At 46.9% G+C, this 16,253-nt stretch overlaps 3 protein-coding genes across 5 annotated transcripts in view; 1 reads left to right on the forward strand and 2 right to left on the reverse strand.

The window, feature by feature from the left end:
* The window catches only part of LOC102444043 (uncharacterized), a 66,322-nt gene that overhangs the window by 37,874 nt on the left and 12,195 nt on the right, over positions 1 to 16,253 (reverse strand). The gene's annotated exons all lie outside the window — the stretch shown is intronic.
* LOC142823252 (uncharacterized) lies at positions 1,125 to 8,199 on the forward strand. Of its 3 annotated transcripts, none has more exons than XM_089770857.1 (2): positions 1,125 to 2,130; positions 5,228 to 8,199. In XM_089770857.1, exon 2 carries the CDS (start codon positions 6,742 to 6,744, stop codon positions 8,011 to 8,013), a length of 1,272 nt encoding a protein of 423 aa, XP_089626983.1. In that variant the 5' UTR covers positions 1,125 to 2,130; positions 5,228 to 6,741; the 3' UTR covers positions 8,014 to 8,199. The 3 variants fall into 3 exon arrangements, with proteins under 3 accessions (XP_089626983.1, XP_075770198.2, XP_089626984.1); XM_075914083.2 differs by having other exon boundaries at positions 1,125 to 1,463; XM_089770858.1 differs by having other exon boundaries at positions 1,125 to 1,360.
* LOC149522069 (uncharacterized) lies at positions 10,486 to 14,868 on the reverse strand. The gene is made up of 3 exons (XM_089770876.1): positions 14,528 to 14,868; positions 12,904 to 13,065; positions 10,486 to 11,732 (listed from the first exon to the last, which is right to left on the reverse strand). Exons 1-3 carry the CDS (start codon positions 14,802 to 14,804, stop codon positions 11,569 to 11,571), a joined length of 603 nt encoding a protein of 200 aa, XP_089627002.1. The 5' UTR covers positions 14,805 to 14,868; the 3' UTR covers positions 10,486 to 11,568.

A 16,253-nucleotide genomic window follows, 5' to 3' on the forward strand; every position in this document is an offset into this window, starting at 1 on the left:
ACATCAGTGAGATGTTTTGCTTTGTTTTGCGTTTTGCTTCTCGCCTCTGGGCAGCCCCTAGGGTTGCCAGATACCTTCACCAAAAATCCCAAACATGGCAGGGAAAAAAATTGGTTGAGCGAAAAAAAAAAAAAAGGACACTGCACCTTTAAACGCAGCAGGAGAAAAATTTCCCCAGCAGTCTTCCGTCTGAGAAAAACATAAAATACTGGACGTTTTATATGTCCAGTATTTTCTGTTTTTTTTTTAACCAGAGAGAAGACGCAATTACTGGACTGCCTGGGTGAAAAACCAGACACCAAAGGAAGTTTTTCTTCACTCATCGCATAGTCAACCTGTGGAACTCCTTGCCAGAGGATGCGGTGAAGGCTAGAATTTTAACGGGGTTCAAAAAGGAGCTAAATAGATTCATGGAGGTGAGGTCCATCAGCAGCTATAGCCAGGGTAGGTAGGAATGGTGGTTTTGGCCTCTGTTTCTCTGGAGGGGGGTGACAGGGGAGGGAACACGTGAGGATTGCCTGACGTTTCCCCTCCTTCTGGGGCATCTGGTATTGGCCACTCTCTCCAGACAGGATACTGGGCTGGATGGACCGTTACTCTGACCCAGTGTGGCCTCTCTTATGTTCGTATTTGTTGGACCACAGGAGGAAACTTGGCCACACCCATGATCAGGGCTCACCGAGCCGCGGTGAGCCCTGCTCGCCAGCTGTGCTGTCCAGCGTTGTGCGCATGCGCAGATCGTCTGAACCCGGCTCTTCCCGGATGTAATCTACTTGCCACGGGTGAGTAGATTACATAGATTGTCGAGCCCCGCCCATGATAAATGGACATCCGGCTCACTCACATCATGCCGGACCACGGATATTGCCGGCCTGAGAGCGCCAGACGAGAGAGGTTCAGCCTGTACGCCAGTTGAGTTTTTGGATACCGCTGTGGTAGCAATGAGAAATGCAGCCATTGGTCAGTCCCGGTGGCTGAGAGAGTTTGTGGTTTTAGGTCTGATTTTGTCCGCAAGCGGTTGTAGAGCAAGGGGAAACCTGGGGGGGTACACGAGACAAATCTACCTCCTCAAAGGGACCCGGTGGCCTGGAAAAGCGGAGAGCTGCCTGGCTCCAAAGCAGTCCCCACCAGAGGGCTCTGGCTATGCTGAGGGGAGGCAGCTTCCTCGCTCCTTGTCTCTCTTTCTCCTCCGCTCAGCTCGTGTTTCCTGGAGGAGACGGATGCAGCTGCAGATCCACCAGCCGGAGCAGTTGCAGCTTCAGTGGGGTGTGAGCCAAGCGGAGACTTTCATCCAAGCTCCCTCTGGGCCTGGCCCAGGGGGACTTTCTGCAGTGGCTGGGGGTGATGCCAGAGTCTGCAGGTGATGGAGAGACAGGAAGGGCTGGCTGGGAAGGGGTTCCCCGTCTCTGCAGCCGTCACCGACCGACACTCCCGGTCCTGCGAGCAAAGAGCCATGGGAATGGGCCAGTCAGTGCTTCATTTGTACCAGGGCTGAGTACCAGTGCCGCTAAGTAACCAGAACAACGTTACAACTGTGTTCATGATGTTGTGCTAATTACCAATTAATTCTGGGTTAAAGGGGGGAACCCTCCCCCCCCAAAAAACCCTCTACTATAGAGAAGTATACGCAGGCTGGACCTCGTCGGCACAGCTGTCTATTGGGGAGATGTCCAGACTACATTGATAGAGCTAAGCAGGCATAACCCTGTAGTGTAGACACAACCACACGAAAAAGGGGGGTTGCATCCGTGTAGGAACATCACCTCTTGGGTTACGGCCTTGGAAGGATTCTTCCACTGTGTCTACACAGGAGGTTAGGCTGGCACAGGGTTTTTTTCACACCCTTGCCCGGCACAGCCATGCCAAGATAACTCTTAAGTAGAGGCCAAGCCTTGGAGTGATTCCATTGAAGCTGGCTGGTATGAACAGAGCGCACGGAGGAGAAGCAAACTGTGCTGTACTCCCGTGTTGGGTGGGCAAATCCTTTTAACACCGCGGGGAACTGAGAGAACTTAAAAAACAACAAATAGTCCTGCAGCACCTGAGAGACTAACAAAACATGTCGATGGTATCACGAGCTTTCATGGACACAGCCCACTTCTTCTGATGAACGAAAATGAGGAACTGAGGGTAGGTTTTCAAGGCAAGACAGAGTTGTGTTCTTCATTTGGAGTCACTCGCAATTTCAAATGACCTGAAAATCCCAATAACTTCTCTGTTGCTGTGGGTGTTTCTTCACTGCAGGGCTTAACTCGAAATAAGCAATGCTAATTGAGCTACGTCAATTGCGTCGCTTATTTTGAAATAGCTTATTTCGAAATTGGGAGCATCTACACAGCACTTATTTCGAAATTGAGCACTCTTCCTCCGACTTCCCTTATTCCTCATACAACGTGGCTACGTCTAGACTGGCATGATTTTCCAGAAATGCTTTTAACAGAAAAGTTTTCCGTTAAAAGCATTTTCGCAACGGAGCGTCTAGATTGGTGCGGACACTTTTCCCCAAAAGCACTTTTTGGGGAAAAGTGTCCGTGGCCAATCTAGACGCGCTTTTGCGCAAAAAAGCCCCGATCGCCATTTTCACGATCGGGGCTTTTTTGCGGAAAACAAATCTGAGCTGTCTACACTGGCCCTTTTGCGTAAAAGTTTTGTGCAAAAGGGACTTTTGCCCGACGGGAGCAGCATAGTATTTCCGCAAGAAGCACTGATTTCTTACAGTAGGAAGTCAGTGCTTTTGTGGAAATTCGAGGGGCCAGTGTAGACAGCTGGAAAGTTTTTCCGGAAAAGCAGTTGATTTTCTGGAAAAACTGGCCAGTCTAGACATAGCCTGTGGGTTATAGGAGTCAGAGGAAGAAGTCCTTCAGCTTGACAGTATTTTGACACTATTTCAGAATAACTGCCTGCTGTGTAGACGTGGACTAAGTTATTTAAGAATAGCACTAGTTATTTCGAAATAGTGCTGCAGTGTAGACGTATCCTGTGTGATACTTGTGGGTTAAAAGGACACAAAAGGGAAGTCAGTTTTCGAACCTAGTTAAAAATAGCTGTTACACAAAAAGCAAAGCTGATTCTGGGATGCATTAACAGGAGTGTTGTGAGCAAGACACAAGAAATCATTGGGCAGGGGGCTGGACTTGAGGACCTCCTGAGGTCTCTTCCAGCTCTATGATTCTATGACTGTGTTAATTAGGCCTCAGTTGGAGTCTTGTGTCCAGTTCTGGGCACCACATTTCAAGAAAGATGTGGAGAAATTGGAGAAGGTCCAGAGAAGAGCAACAAGAATGATTAAAGGTCTAGAGAACATGAGCTATGAAGGAAGGGTGAAAGAATTGGGCTTGTTTAGTTTGGAAAAGAGAAGACTGAAAGGGGACATGATAGTGGTTTTCAGGTATCTAAAAGGGTGTCACAAGGAAAAGTGAGAAAAATTGTTTTTCTTGGTCTCTGAGGATAGGACAAGAAGCAAGGGGCTTAAACTGCAGCAAGGGAGGTTTAGGTTGGACATAAGGAAAAAGTTCCTAACTGTCAGGGTGGTTAAACACTGGAATAAGTTGCCTACAGAGGATGTGGAATCTCCACCTCTGGAGATATTTAAGAGCAGATTAGAGACTCATATATCAGGGGTAGTGTAGACCAGGCATGTCAAACTCGAAGCCTATTGAGAGCCACACAAATGAAAACTGATAGGTTTTAGGGCCACCAAAGAAAATGTACTTCTATTGGAAAGTCGTAGTTATTTATGATGATTATGTTTTAAGGTATATTTATAATTTTTTTCAGGTTTTGTTTGAATATAATACAATAACTTGGTGTGTAAATTTGTTATTTGCTCATATATAATAATTTTTAATTTAAATATAAATGTAAGGTACTTTTAAATTATTTTTATATGATTATTACTTGCTTTGTTGAAATAAAAACAAGTATAGACCGTGGTTATTCAAATAGAACAGGCTTCTGTGAAAATTTGAGATACTTTGTAAGTTTGAGATTTTGCATAAACATATAATTATTCATGCGATTGCAAAAAATGGACATATATTTACTGATATAAAAGTAATATCATATGTTTTGTGATTTTATTTGGGAATAAATAAATAAAAAGCAAAATATTAAATCACATTTTTATATTATTCACTATTGAGAATCAAATACAACAGTAGCATAAGAATAAAATATAAGCGTGAAAATTTCAAATTAAAACCTGCAGCATTTCAATCTCGAGGATTCTTTCTAGAGAGCTAACACCACTTTTGTGATACCGGTTTTTCAAGATTTGGTTTGCTATTTTGAACCAATACTACTCTAATTACAGCTGGTAAATGTTCATCGCTTATCACATCACTTCATCACATCTGACGAAGTGGGTCTTTGCCCACGAAATCGTATGCTCCAATACGTCTGTTAGGCTATAAGGTGCTACAGGACTCCTTGTCGCTTTTGCAGACCCAGACTAAACACGGCTGCCCCTCTGATCCTTGACATCACTTAAGCTTGATCTTTTGGGTGCTTAATAGCAGCTTACGTCCCATGCGCATGTGCAACTTGAGAGATTTTTCTTGGAAGGGCCATGGGCCCTATGCCTACTTTATAAACAGTGTAACCAGGCAGTAACTTAGATACTTTATAAACATGTAGTCGCGGGTCACAAAAAAATTCCATTGGGCCGCAGGTTTGACATGCTTGGTCTAGACGGTGCTGGGTCCTGCCGTGAGGGCAGGGGACTGGACTCAATGACCTCTCGAGGTCCCTTCCCGTTCTAGTGTCTGTGACTATGAAACATACCCCCATAGGAAGAGGAAACAAGCTAACAGAAACAGGGAGCAGCCTGCTCCTACAGCCAATAGGTGAGCCTGGGTGCAATTTGAACTGCTAAAAAACTGCCAGCAAAAAGCGGAGTTATTGCGTTTTCACCGCCGTTTTAACCTGTTAGCTCACCCGATTTCTGACCTCTGGTTTTTCCAGAGGTCATTCTCAGGGAGAGCAGTGGATCTCTAGTGGGTCTGGAGATTTAATCCTCGTGCTGGGCTGACTCACCAGATCCCTGAATCCCGTAGCGGGCCTGTTCCTTGCACATCAGCCTTCAAAGGGGAGCTTTGCTAAAGAGCGTCGCCCCTCTGCTTCCCCTCTGGGAAACATAGGGGCAGTGCTGCATATCCTGCGTCTTTTATGGGAGCCCAGGGAACCTGTAACCAAGCCTGATCTCTCCTGTTCTCTTTCTCCCGAGCAGGATCCCTTCTCCCTGACCTGATCTGTCTGGACACAGGGGAAGAACCATAGGAGCTGGATCTCCAGAAGAGGCACCCACCCAGGTGAAGAACCAGTGAAAGCAGCTCAGAGACAATCAGGGAGAAAAGGCCAATGCTGGGCTTTGCCTTGTGCTCTCCCAGGTCAGGCCGTTCATGCATCCTGTTCTCAGGGTAGGTTGGCCTGGGGCTTTTTGTCCTTTCCGCCGGCAAGCAGCTCCCAACCCTCGCTCAGCCCGGTGAGATGGGCAGGGCCAGCAAGGTGGCTCTGCTCCTGTCTTCCCACCGGTGAAGGACTTGAAGGGGTGTGACGGCGCGTTGGGGGTTCCCCGTCTCCTGCACCCCGAAATGGCACAAACAGACTGCACCAGCCGGTGGAATAGAGGAAGTTTATTGCCTCTCCAGGATACAGCGCAGCACAGATGTAGTCTGGTCACAGAACTGGGCTAGGATGCCTCAGGCCCCCTTGAGTTGGGGGGAGACTGGGCCCCTAAACTCCAGCTCCTCTCCCTAGGCTGTCTCCTCCATCCTCACAGACAGCCAGCAACTAACTCACTCCCTTCCAGCCCTGCCCCCCAGCCAGGGCAGCATTCACCTTCCTTTGTTCCTCTCCATGGGGGGTGTCTGGCCACTGGTTCAACAAGTTTGGCATTACCTCTGCCTAGTGAGGTTTTCCCTGCTGGGTCTTGCTCCAGACAGCAGAGGTCACCACAGCCCAGCAAGTACCCCCACTACGTCACAAGGGGATTTTGTCCAGGTTCCCCAGACATGGTCCTAGCGTAATAGATTGTAAAGCCAGAAGGGACCATCTAACCCAGGAAAGGGAAAGCAAGCCTGGTGAGTGAGGCATGAGTGGCCCTCTGCCTCAGTGGGCTGAAAGTGGGGGCCAAGCTGTGGCCTACTGGGGTTCCAGCTGGGGTGTGTACACTCCCTTTCTGCCCCCTTCCCTCAAGACTCTTGCACTAGGGCCCCCACACTGATCTACTCCTCCTCCCTCCCAGAACTTTTGGGAGCACTGTGAATTGGTGAGAGGAAGGGGGAAGCTCAAATCAGCTGATTTACAGTGCTCCAAGAGTGCTGGGATGGAAAGGAAGGGGTAAGTGTGAGGCTCCAGTGCCCCACTGGGTGACAGGCACGGGGGAGCAGGGCAGAGAGGGAGTGCACGTGTAACCCACACACCTAGCGTGGTTCACTGTCCCATGCAGTGGCACCTAGACCACAGCAACAGCTAAGATCAAGAGACAGCTACAGCATGGGCTGAAAAAGAGCTGGCTTTTAGCTCAGAGGGTAGAGACTCCTATGCTAAGCTTCAGAGGTGCCAGGTTCAAATCCACCTGGTGGTGGTTACACCTGGCCCAAAGGTGGAACCCCAACGGTCCGCAGATTGCCCACTAACCTAACCTGCAGAGATTCCCACACAGTAGTTGGTTTGTTTTGTCCTCTTCCTCCCCCAACTGGGAGGAACGTCTCCTATTTGGATTCTGTCCCGATTTCAGGGATGGCAAGGGGCGAGGAGACAAATCCATTGCAAGGGAGCTGGGAGTCCACAGAAGCCGAGGGGAACATGGGCCTGAGAAAAGCCAGTGCAAGTCAGGGTGGGTGGGAGAAAGACGAAGGAGGAAAACTTCCAGGGGAGAGAGAGGAAAAATCTTTCCCCCAGGCTGATGTAAAGCAACTCTGGCTGCAGCAGAGAAAGGGGGAAGGGAATGGGTCCATGGAAGGATTCATTCAGAGTGCCCGCAAGGGAGAGAAATGCCACCAGTGTCCAGATTGTGGGAAAAGCTTCAACCGGAGCTCGACACTCAGCACGCACCTGAGGATCCACACTGGGGAGCGTCCCTACCTATGCCCTGACTGCGGGAGAGGCTTCACGCAGCTCGCTCACCTGACCCAGCACCGGGGCACCCACTCGGGAGCAGAACCCTACCGCTGCGCCGACTGCGGGAAAGGCTTTGGGGTGAGCTCCCGGCTGGTGGCCCATCAGAGGAGCCACACGGGCGAGCGTCCCTACAAATGCCCTGAATGCGGGAAGAGCTTCCGGGTAAGCTCAGTCCTGGTAGTGCATCAGCGGATCCACTCTGGGGAGAGACCCTATAAATGCAGCGAGTGTGGGAAAAGCTTTAACGTCAGCTCCAACCTCATTAAACATCAGAGGATCCACACGGGGCAGAAACCCTACAAATGCACTGAGTGCGGGAGGAGTTTCAATGAAAGCTCTGCCCTGATTGCCCACCAGCGGCTGCACAAAGGGGAGCAGCCCTACAAGTGCCCCGATTGTGGGAAAAGCTTCAACGTCAGCTCCAACCTCCTGGAGCATCAGGGCACCCACCGGGGCCAGAAACCCTACAAATGCCACGAGTGTGGCAAAGGGTTTTCCCGCAGTGCTCATCTCTCTCAGCACAGCCGGACTCACACAGGTGAGCGCCCCTACCAATGTGCCGAATGTGGGAAAGGATTTGCTGTGAGGTCCCATTTGGTCCAGCACTGCCGAGTCCACACTGGGGAGAGACCCTATACATGTGCTGACTGCGGGAAGGGCTTCACAGCTCGCTCGTCCCTGACCACCCATCACCGGACTCACACAGGAGAGCGACCCTATAAATGCCCCGCGTGTGGGAAAAGTTTCAATCAGAACTCACACCTGGCTCAGCATTGGAGAACCCACTCAGGGGAGAGACCCTTTCACTGCCCTGATTGCGGGAGAAACTTTGGAGACAGCTCTGCCCTCATCAAGCATCGGCGGATCCATCTGCACAAGAAACCTTGTTAATGGCCACCCCATTACTGGAAAAGCTTTGCTTGGAGCATAGCACTTAATCCTAGACCTGGGCAAGTAAGGGCTTTTTCGGTTAGGTGGCAATTCAAAGAGGGGAGAAAAAAAAAATCATGGTGAGTTGCCCACAAAACAAATGTTTGGGAGAGGTGGAAGTTGAAAATAAAGATCGTTTCAAGTTGAGATTTGCTTGCGTGACAAAATATTTCGTTAGGATTTTGAGTGGTTTAAACGTTTTTTAGTTAGGAAGAACATTTCAAAACCTAAAGCAAGATTTAGATTTGGAAATAGCCAAAATATTTCATTTCTGGAAGGAGGCAGTTGAAACAAATTTGCAAAACAGTTTGAGGTTAGCGGAGTGGCATTTTTCACACAGAAAGCTTTCCCCACCATTTTTTTTTACCCGGTTGGACTCATTACAATTCAGAGACTCCATGTGGTCTTTGCCCTGATGGCTGGGAATAAGAATATTCAACCCCAGTGGGTGGGACCCAATATAGCAGCAGGCCACCCCTCGCTGATTTGTGACTGGCCTGGTTGCTCAGACCTTTCATGCTGAGCAACGGAGAGAAAACACCTCTCCCCAGACCTTGGCTCCCTCTGCCCCCCCAGCACGATTCATCCCATGATACTACATTATGTCCAGTTCTGCTCCAAGAACTGCTGCCCCACTGAAATTGAATACAGGCAGTCCCCGGGTTACGTACAAGATAGGGACTGTAGGTTTGTTCTTAAGTTGAATTTGTATGTAAGTCGGAACTGGTGCATATTGTAGGGGAAACTCTAGCCAAACATTTCTCCAGAGCTCAGTTTTATTCTCCCACACCTCACTTCCCTCAGTCCTTTATTCTCAAGCTTAGGTGTCTGCTGAGAAAAGCCGCTCCGCGTCTCCCTGGTCTGCTGGGGGGGGGGGGCCTCTAGCTCCGCGTCTCCCTGGTCTGCTGGGGGGAAGCAGCTAGTGCGGGGTTGCCTCACCCCGTTTGTAAGTAGGGATCCGATGTAAGTCGGATCCATGTAACCCGGGGACTGCCTGTACTTAATATTTCATTCCCCTTCAGGCAAACTGAAGGGCTGCATCTAGACTGGCAAGATTTTGCGCAAAAGCCACTGCTTTTGCACAAAAACTTGCCAACTGTCTACCCTAGCTGCTTGAATTAGCACAAGAGCACTGACTTGGTAGTGTTAAAAAAAAATAATCAGTGCTTCTTGTGCAAATACTTTCACGCTCCCGCTCGGGAAAAAGCCCTCTTGTGCAAGAATACTTGCGCATGAGGGCCAGTGTAGACAGGGAAGAACTGTTTTGGGCAAAAAAACCCCGATGGCTAAAATGGCGATCGGGGCTTTCTTGCACAAAAGTCACGTCTAGACTGGCCACGGATGCTTTTGCGCAAAAGCATCTGTGCCAATCTAGATGTGCTTTTGCAAAAATACTTTTAACATAAAAACTTTTCCATTAAAACTATTCCCACAAAATCATGCCAGTCTAGATGCAGCCAAAGTGTTCTTGGCTCCCTCCCTTAGCAAGAGCAGTTTCCTGAGACAGGGGCTCACTGCATCACTAATCCCACCCACCATCAGATTTTGCCCTAATTCTCTTCCCATCCCTTGTCTTCTCTGGGTATGTCTACACTGCAGCTGAATACCCATGCCAGCCAACATGGGCTCACGCGGTTCTTTCATTGCTGTGTAGCCTTCCACTTTTTTTAAAAAGCAATTTTCAGCAGGTATGATTAGCAGGACTTTAGCCTTAAGGTTTGTCTGGAAAGGAAGTTACATCAATTTAATGATACCAACATAGCTGCTAGAGAAGACACTTATTCTGGAGTAAAAATCTCCACAATGGATTTCATCACAATTTAACTATATTGGTTTAAATTCACACACATGAACAGCTCCCACCTTCGCTTTCAAGCAGGAAAGATCTTAAGCATCACATACACCAATTGCTGTCATTATTTCTACCCAAACTCTTCCCCATTCAATGGCGGTGGGATTATTACCTGCTTGTAGAAACTGCAGAGCAGCAGAACCTATTTTGCAGATATGAAGCACACAAGAGAAATCACAAATGATTCCATTTTTTTCCATCGGTTGAACATCTATCATGGTGCAGTGAATGTTCTCTTAATCCAATCGAGTTTTGCACATGTGAAACAAAGATCGCTTTCTGTCCAAAAAGCATCAGAATGGGAATAAATACATTCAGATGGCTAGAAGACTGCAGACTTCTCTGACAGGCAAGAACACTTCAGGCCCCTTTCAGAATCACACATCCCAAACTTTCTCTTAGAGAAAGCAGAAACTTGGGGCTTTGGTCTGAACCAAGTCAGTTTTTTTTTTTAAAGTATGCATTCTTAAGATACTAGTAAAGCTCTTTCAGCTAGTACAAGAGCTATATATTAAGCCACATAAATTTACACCAGCTGATCTGTGTCACTAGACCTCATTCAATATGGATTACTGATAAAGCAGTCTTTCACATACATTTTATTGTTTTAAATTAATCAGCTCTTTCTGTCATTGACCTAACAGTGGATTAGCATGTTTCACAAATTCCCCAAAGCAGTGATTGACCAAGGAATTTTAGCCAGTCAAATGCTAGTTATCAGGAAGTGTAAATATTAGTGGAAATACATGCAGAGTTGGTTACCAGATAGTATAGATTTTAGGGGAAATACAGAGTAGAACATGTAGTAGCAGTAAAAGAATATTACACTGCTATATGCAAAGCTGTTCAAACTAATTTACTGTCAAAACAGAGGAATAAGTGGCATTCTTTCAATCCAAAAGTTGAATATTTCACCTCCATAAACCTTTCAGGAGTATCAGCCTTCCAAGCCTGAACACAAACCCTACAGAGCCCCCAATCAAATAAAGATTTAAAGAGTCTGTGCTTTATGTTCAGTGATCCCTCTATAGAAATCTTTAGGCAAATATGAAAGTGCTGGACGGAAATGGAACATGCCCAAATTTCTAGTGTTTTTGTTACTGATGAGACTAAAGGGTTCCTTATTACAAATGCAACCAAAACCAGCATTTGATGAAAAGTGTATTTGTTCTTTTAATGCAGCCCGTCTTTTATAAATTATGCATCAGGATAAAGGCAGCATTCCAAGAGACCAGACCAGTGGATACCAGTGTGAGGGGAAGAATAATCTACCCAGTTAGGAATGGCTTTGCATTGCAGACAAGAGGTGTTAGGGAACCTGTCTAACATCTTGGCAACTAGGGGAAGTAGTAGCAGTCAACTGCAAAGCTCTACAGCTTAAAGACTACATGCTTGTGGAGACTGGAGTTTCTGAAACCTGCACGTGGCTTATAGAAAGGAATCAACAGATCTGTAGAAGGTAAGTGCTTTTGAAAAAACAAACAAACAAACAAAAAAACTCTTTACTGCTTCACTCCCATATTATCTAAATGGTAGTTGGATGGTTAACTGCCCTAGAAGTATCACAAAACCCCATCCCAAACAGGACTGACGAGTCAATGAAGAAATATTGTATCAGAGACTGACTGTTGCAAAATGTGGAACAAAGCAAGTCGTGAGCACTTTCAAGTCCAGCTGTCTTCACCCAATTCATTTAGCTCCTGGGTGAATTTAGTGATCAGCCCCATCTCTTGTTCTATGTTGCGGATCCTGCGTTCCACAGCACCCATGCTTTTCACCAGCTCCGCCATCAACGACCTCATCACCTCCTGGTTTTTCACAATGGTTTCTAAACAAAAGAAAGAACACACACCTCTAATAGAACAAATTCTCCTCCATGCCAAAAATAAGTTACTGCTCTCTAAAAGAAAAGACACTTATAGAGCTCATTGGAAAATGGACTCTTCCCTCCTTCAAGATTTTGACTAATAAAGAACCAAGCTGTTTTGATTTAGAAATATTGCCTGTGCCTCATGGGAATTGTGCTGCAGTTCTCATGTTCCCATTTGCCTCTATAAGCCAAGCTACTTTTCCCACTGTGCATCACAGCAAAGGACTCCAATGATAGAAAACTAGTGCTTCATGGGGAGAAGTAGTTTGGCAAGGTGTTCTGGCCCATGAGGATAATAATCAGTTTATACTCACTTCTTCTCATCCCTTTTCACCCAGGTACCCACCGGCTGTGTCTACACTGGCCACTTATTCCAGAAAATCAGCCGCTTTTCCGGAATAACTTGCCAGCTGTCTACACTGGCCCCTTGAATTTCCGGAAAAGCACTGACGATCTAATGTAAAATCATCAGTGTTTTTTTCCGGAAAAACTATGCTGCTCCCGTTCAGGCAAAAAGTCCTTTTCCAGAAAACTGTTCCGGAAGAGGGCCAGTGTAGACAGCACAGATTTCTTTTCTGCAAAAAAGCCCCAATCGCGAAAATGGCGATTGGGGCTTTTTTGCAGAAAAGTGTGTCTACATTAGCACGGACGCTTTTCCGCAGAAAGTGCTTTTCCGGAAAAGCATCCTGCCAATGTAGATGCGCTTTTTCCGAAAATGCTTATAATGGAAAAGTTTTCCGTTTTAAGCATTTCCGAAAAAGGGTGCCAGTGTAGACGTAGCCACCTTGTCTACACAATTTGAAAGCATCTTAAAGCAGGAACCATCTTTGTTGTTCATACAGCAATTAGCAAAGGGTCCTAATCATCTAATAAACCATCTTGTTAGTCTTTAAAGTGCTACATTGTCCTGCATTTTGCTTCAGCTACCCCAGACTAACATGGCTACATCTCTATCACGGTCCTAAACAGACACTCTAAGGATTACTGGAATACAGATGGAGGGTTCTCACTTTGTTTTCAGCATACAGTAATAGCTGCACTCTCTCTTCCTGCTTCAATTAATCTAAGCCCCTTTAAACAGCACAAGCTTCAGGGATGGGGAAGGGAGGAGGATGTTTGCTGCTCGCACCTACTGCTAACATGCCCGTCTCTTGATTCCTGTCCTGCTGCATGGTAAAAGGAGCCTCCAAGGCAAACACCTGCTCCCTTTGCTTGAGTGCAGGAGTGGTTACTGGGATAGGTTCCTCTTCTGTCTTGCTTTTATCATCTTCCTGTTTCACAGATCCCGGGGCTACAAGGAAACTCAAACACAGACACTTGTTAGAGAATCCACAGCAATCAAAACAAGACTCATAACAGCAGCCAAAGCCATTAAGAAGCAACCACTACTTGAGCATCATGAGATTTGCTCTGGATTAGATGTTGAGCTGCTAATGTCTCCTCATTCTCCTAGACAACTTCACTTTCTTCATACAAAAAAAGTTCTATATACTAGGTAGGGTCACTCACGGCCCATTTAGATCAGAAGCCTGTTTTAGAGCACCAAATACCGCAGTTATAAACAAGCCAACCAACATCTACAAAGCAAAAGTAGACTGAACTCCTGACCACCAACCATACTAATCTACAACAGCTCTTGGTCCCCAACCCCCAGCTCAAAACCGTAAGTCCCAGAATATATATATTGAATAAATTTTTATTTAGGGCCCAAAATGTACTATAATGAGACACCACCAAGGTAGCAAATTCCTAGGGGTAGAAAGATATGGGGTTCTCTTTACAAAACAACAGGGGGGGAAAAAAAGACAGCTTTTATAGCAGAGGTGGGGAATCTCAGGTGCCGGGGTCAGATGCAGCCCCCGGCTTGCCTGGATCCAGCCTCCAAGGCTTCACACTGGGGAGTGCATACTCGTACTCCAGCCCCTACTACCCACCAGGCTGGAGCACACAAGATCTACTAGCCTAGGCCCCCCTAGGCTCTGGTGTGCAAGGGAAATGTCTTTCTCCTTCTCAGTAAGGCGCGTCTCACTTGTGTGCAGCCCCCGACTGATTTTTCTGCGGGTCAGCAGTCTCTGACCCAAAAAAGTTTCCCCTTCTCTGTTTTACAGGCACTCAAAAGTAAACTAAAAGGGGGGAAAAAGGATCAGAAACAGAGCAAGGAGCAACTGTCTCAAGTTGCAGTGGGGGAGGCCTAGGAAAAGACTATTGCACTAGGAGGGTGGTGAAGTTCTGGGGCAGGTTCCCTCGGGAGGTGGTGAAATCTCCATTCTAGAGTTTAAGTGTCAGCTTGACAACGCCCTGGCTGGGATGATTGAGTTGGGGCTGGGCCTGCTTTGGGCAGGGGGCTTGACTCGCTGACTTCCTGAGGTCTCTTCCAGCCCCAGGATTCAGAGCAGATCCCAAACACAAAGTAGCCCCAAAAACCCAAGGGAGAAAGTGCTGAAGAAAACCCAAATCCAACAGGGCAAGTCAAAATTATCCTGAAGAGAAGAAAAATGCAAGTTCCACATAGAAAACCAGTAACTACCTACCACACCACGTTCCCCTTGAATCGCCCACAGCGATCTGGACCACGCAAGTTCCTCCACACTCCCAACGCGCAAGGAGCCTCGCGTTTTCCGCTAAGCCCCGTCCATTACCTGGGCACCGCCCTGCACCCTTCCCCTTCCCGCTCCGGTTTCAGGTTCGGCGCTATCCCGTGTTAAACGGCGAGGACCCGCGCGTTTCCACGTGCTCCGTCTGCAGCGCCTTACCGGGTTCCCCCGCCACCGCCGCTTCCTCCTCCCGCAGCGCCGCTAGCAGCTCGAGTCCCGCCGCCGCCGCGCTTCGGCCAATAGCCACCAGCCGCTCCCCCACCGTGGCCAGGAGATTCCGCCTCGTTTCGCTTGGCCCGCTCATCCTCACTCGGCCCACGCTCCCTCCCACCGGGACTTTATATAACGCAGAGCCGGACGCCACCGAATCAGCCTGTGCTCCGCCGGACCTTATCCGAGCAGTTTTCACGTAGGTCCGCACCCACCAACGTTCCATGTTCTCCCCCACGTAAACAGCAGCGTCTAGTCCTGTTTCCTCGTCGCTTTGCTGTTTTTTAGCCCAACCTCAGTAGTTTTCCTTTCGATCAGGTTTTCTGCTCACCAATTTCTCCCCCCCTCGCCCTCAAAATTAAACCAGCAAGTTCAGTTTCCCCTTGCCACCCAGACAAATGTCCCAGGTTCAGTCTCCCCTTGCCACCCAGGCTGAGTATCCTCATGTTTATAGAGGGCACTAGTAGGAAACAAAGTGAAGGACCCAAAATTAATCCCCTAAATTATTCTACCGTCTATGTTCTAGAACAGTGTTTCTCAACCTTTTTTTTTTATAAAGTACCCCTTTAGAAAAATTGTAAGTACCCCAGTACCTACAGTTTTCAGACACACCATTGTTTTTCTACCACTGAAACACATTTGTATAAACAACTTAATCGTAGCCGGGCAGGCAAAGAAATTTTTGGGTGTAAAATGTACAAAAATAATAAAACGCTGTAAAACTTACAACAAAAATTCAGTTTTCTCCAAATTTCAGTGATGTTAATGTGCCCCCCAGACTTATCTTGAGTACCCCCTAAGGCAGGCATGTCCAAAGTCCGGCCCGGGGGCCAATTGCGGCCCGTGTTCCGGTTTAATACGGCCCCACAGGTAATTTGGCAATATCTATCTTTTATGGCCCCAACGAATCCATATGTATTGAGATGAATACATTGTAAAATCTCAGTTAATGTCAGTTGGTCTAAATCAGTTATAAATATATTTGACACAACATGTATACTTGGTGTTATGTTCCTGTTCATATTTTTTGAACTTAAAAGTTGACAGACAACCTTTATTACCAATAATATGTCATGTACTTTACAATGTTCCTGACATATATTTCAGCTTCCTGGATTTTTTTTTTCATCTGGCCTTCAGATATGAAAGGCAGAGTGATTTAACACCTGTTTAGATTTGTCATCCATGTGACGAAATGAAAAGTATGCCGTTTGCAATAAACTTTGCATAAAATAGTTAATTTGCATTTAATTGTAATGGTTCAAAGAATGTCAGGCAAAATGGTCGGCCCTCACGCATGTTCACTTCATCAAATCTGGCCCTCTTTGAAAAAAGTTTGGACACCCCTGCCCTAAGGGTACTTGTACCACTAGTTGAGAAACACTGCTCTAAAAATTATTCTGTGGGAATTCTCTGCCTTGTGGCATACATTAAATTATCACCATGGATCTGTCAGGCCACAGAAGCTATGAATCTGTTAGTATTTGTAGGGAAATACATACAAATACAGATTTACATGCTTCATGCCTACACTGGTGTTGGAGATGGTACCCTATTCTCAGTAGGAAGCAAGTATCTGAGTTAACATCAAGCTATGTTGCTCCTTCATGTTGAAAAGCCAGGGCAGCCAATTAAAACCCTACAGATTTAAAACGATTGCACAGAATAATGAGAA

This window comes from Pelodiscus sinensis, chromosome 19 (assembly GCF_052426305.1).
Source record: "Pelodiscus sinensis isolate ZL-2025 chromosome 19, ASM5242630v1, whole genome shotgun sequence".
NCBI classification, from domain to species: Eukaryota; Metazoa; Chordata; order Testudines; family Trionychidae; genus Pelodiscus; species Pelodiscus sinensis.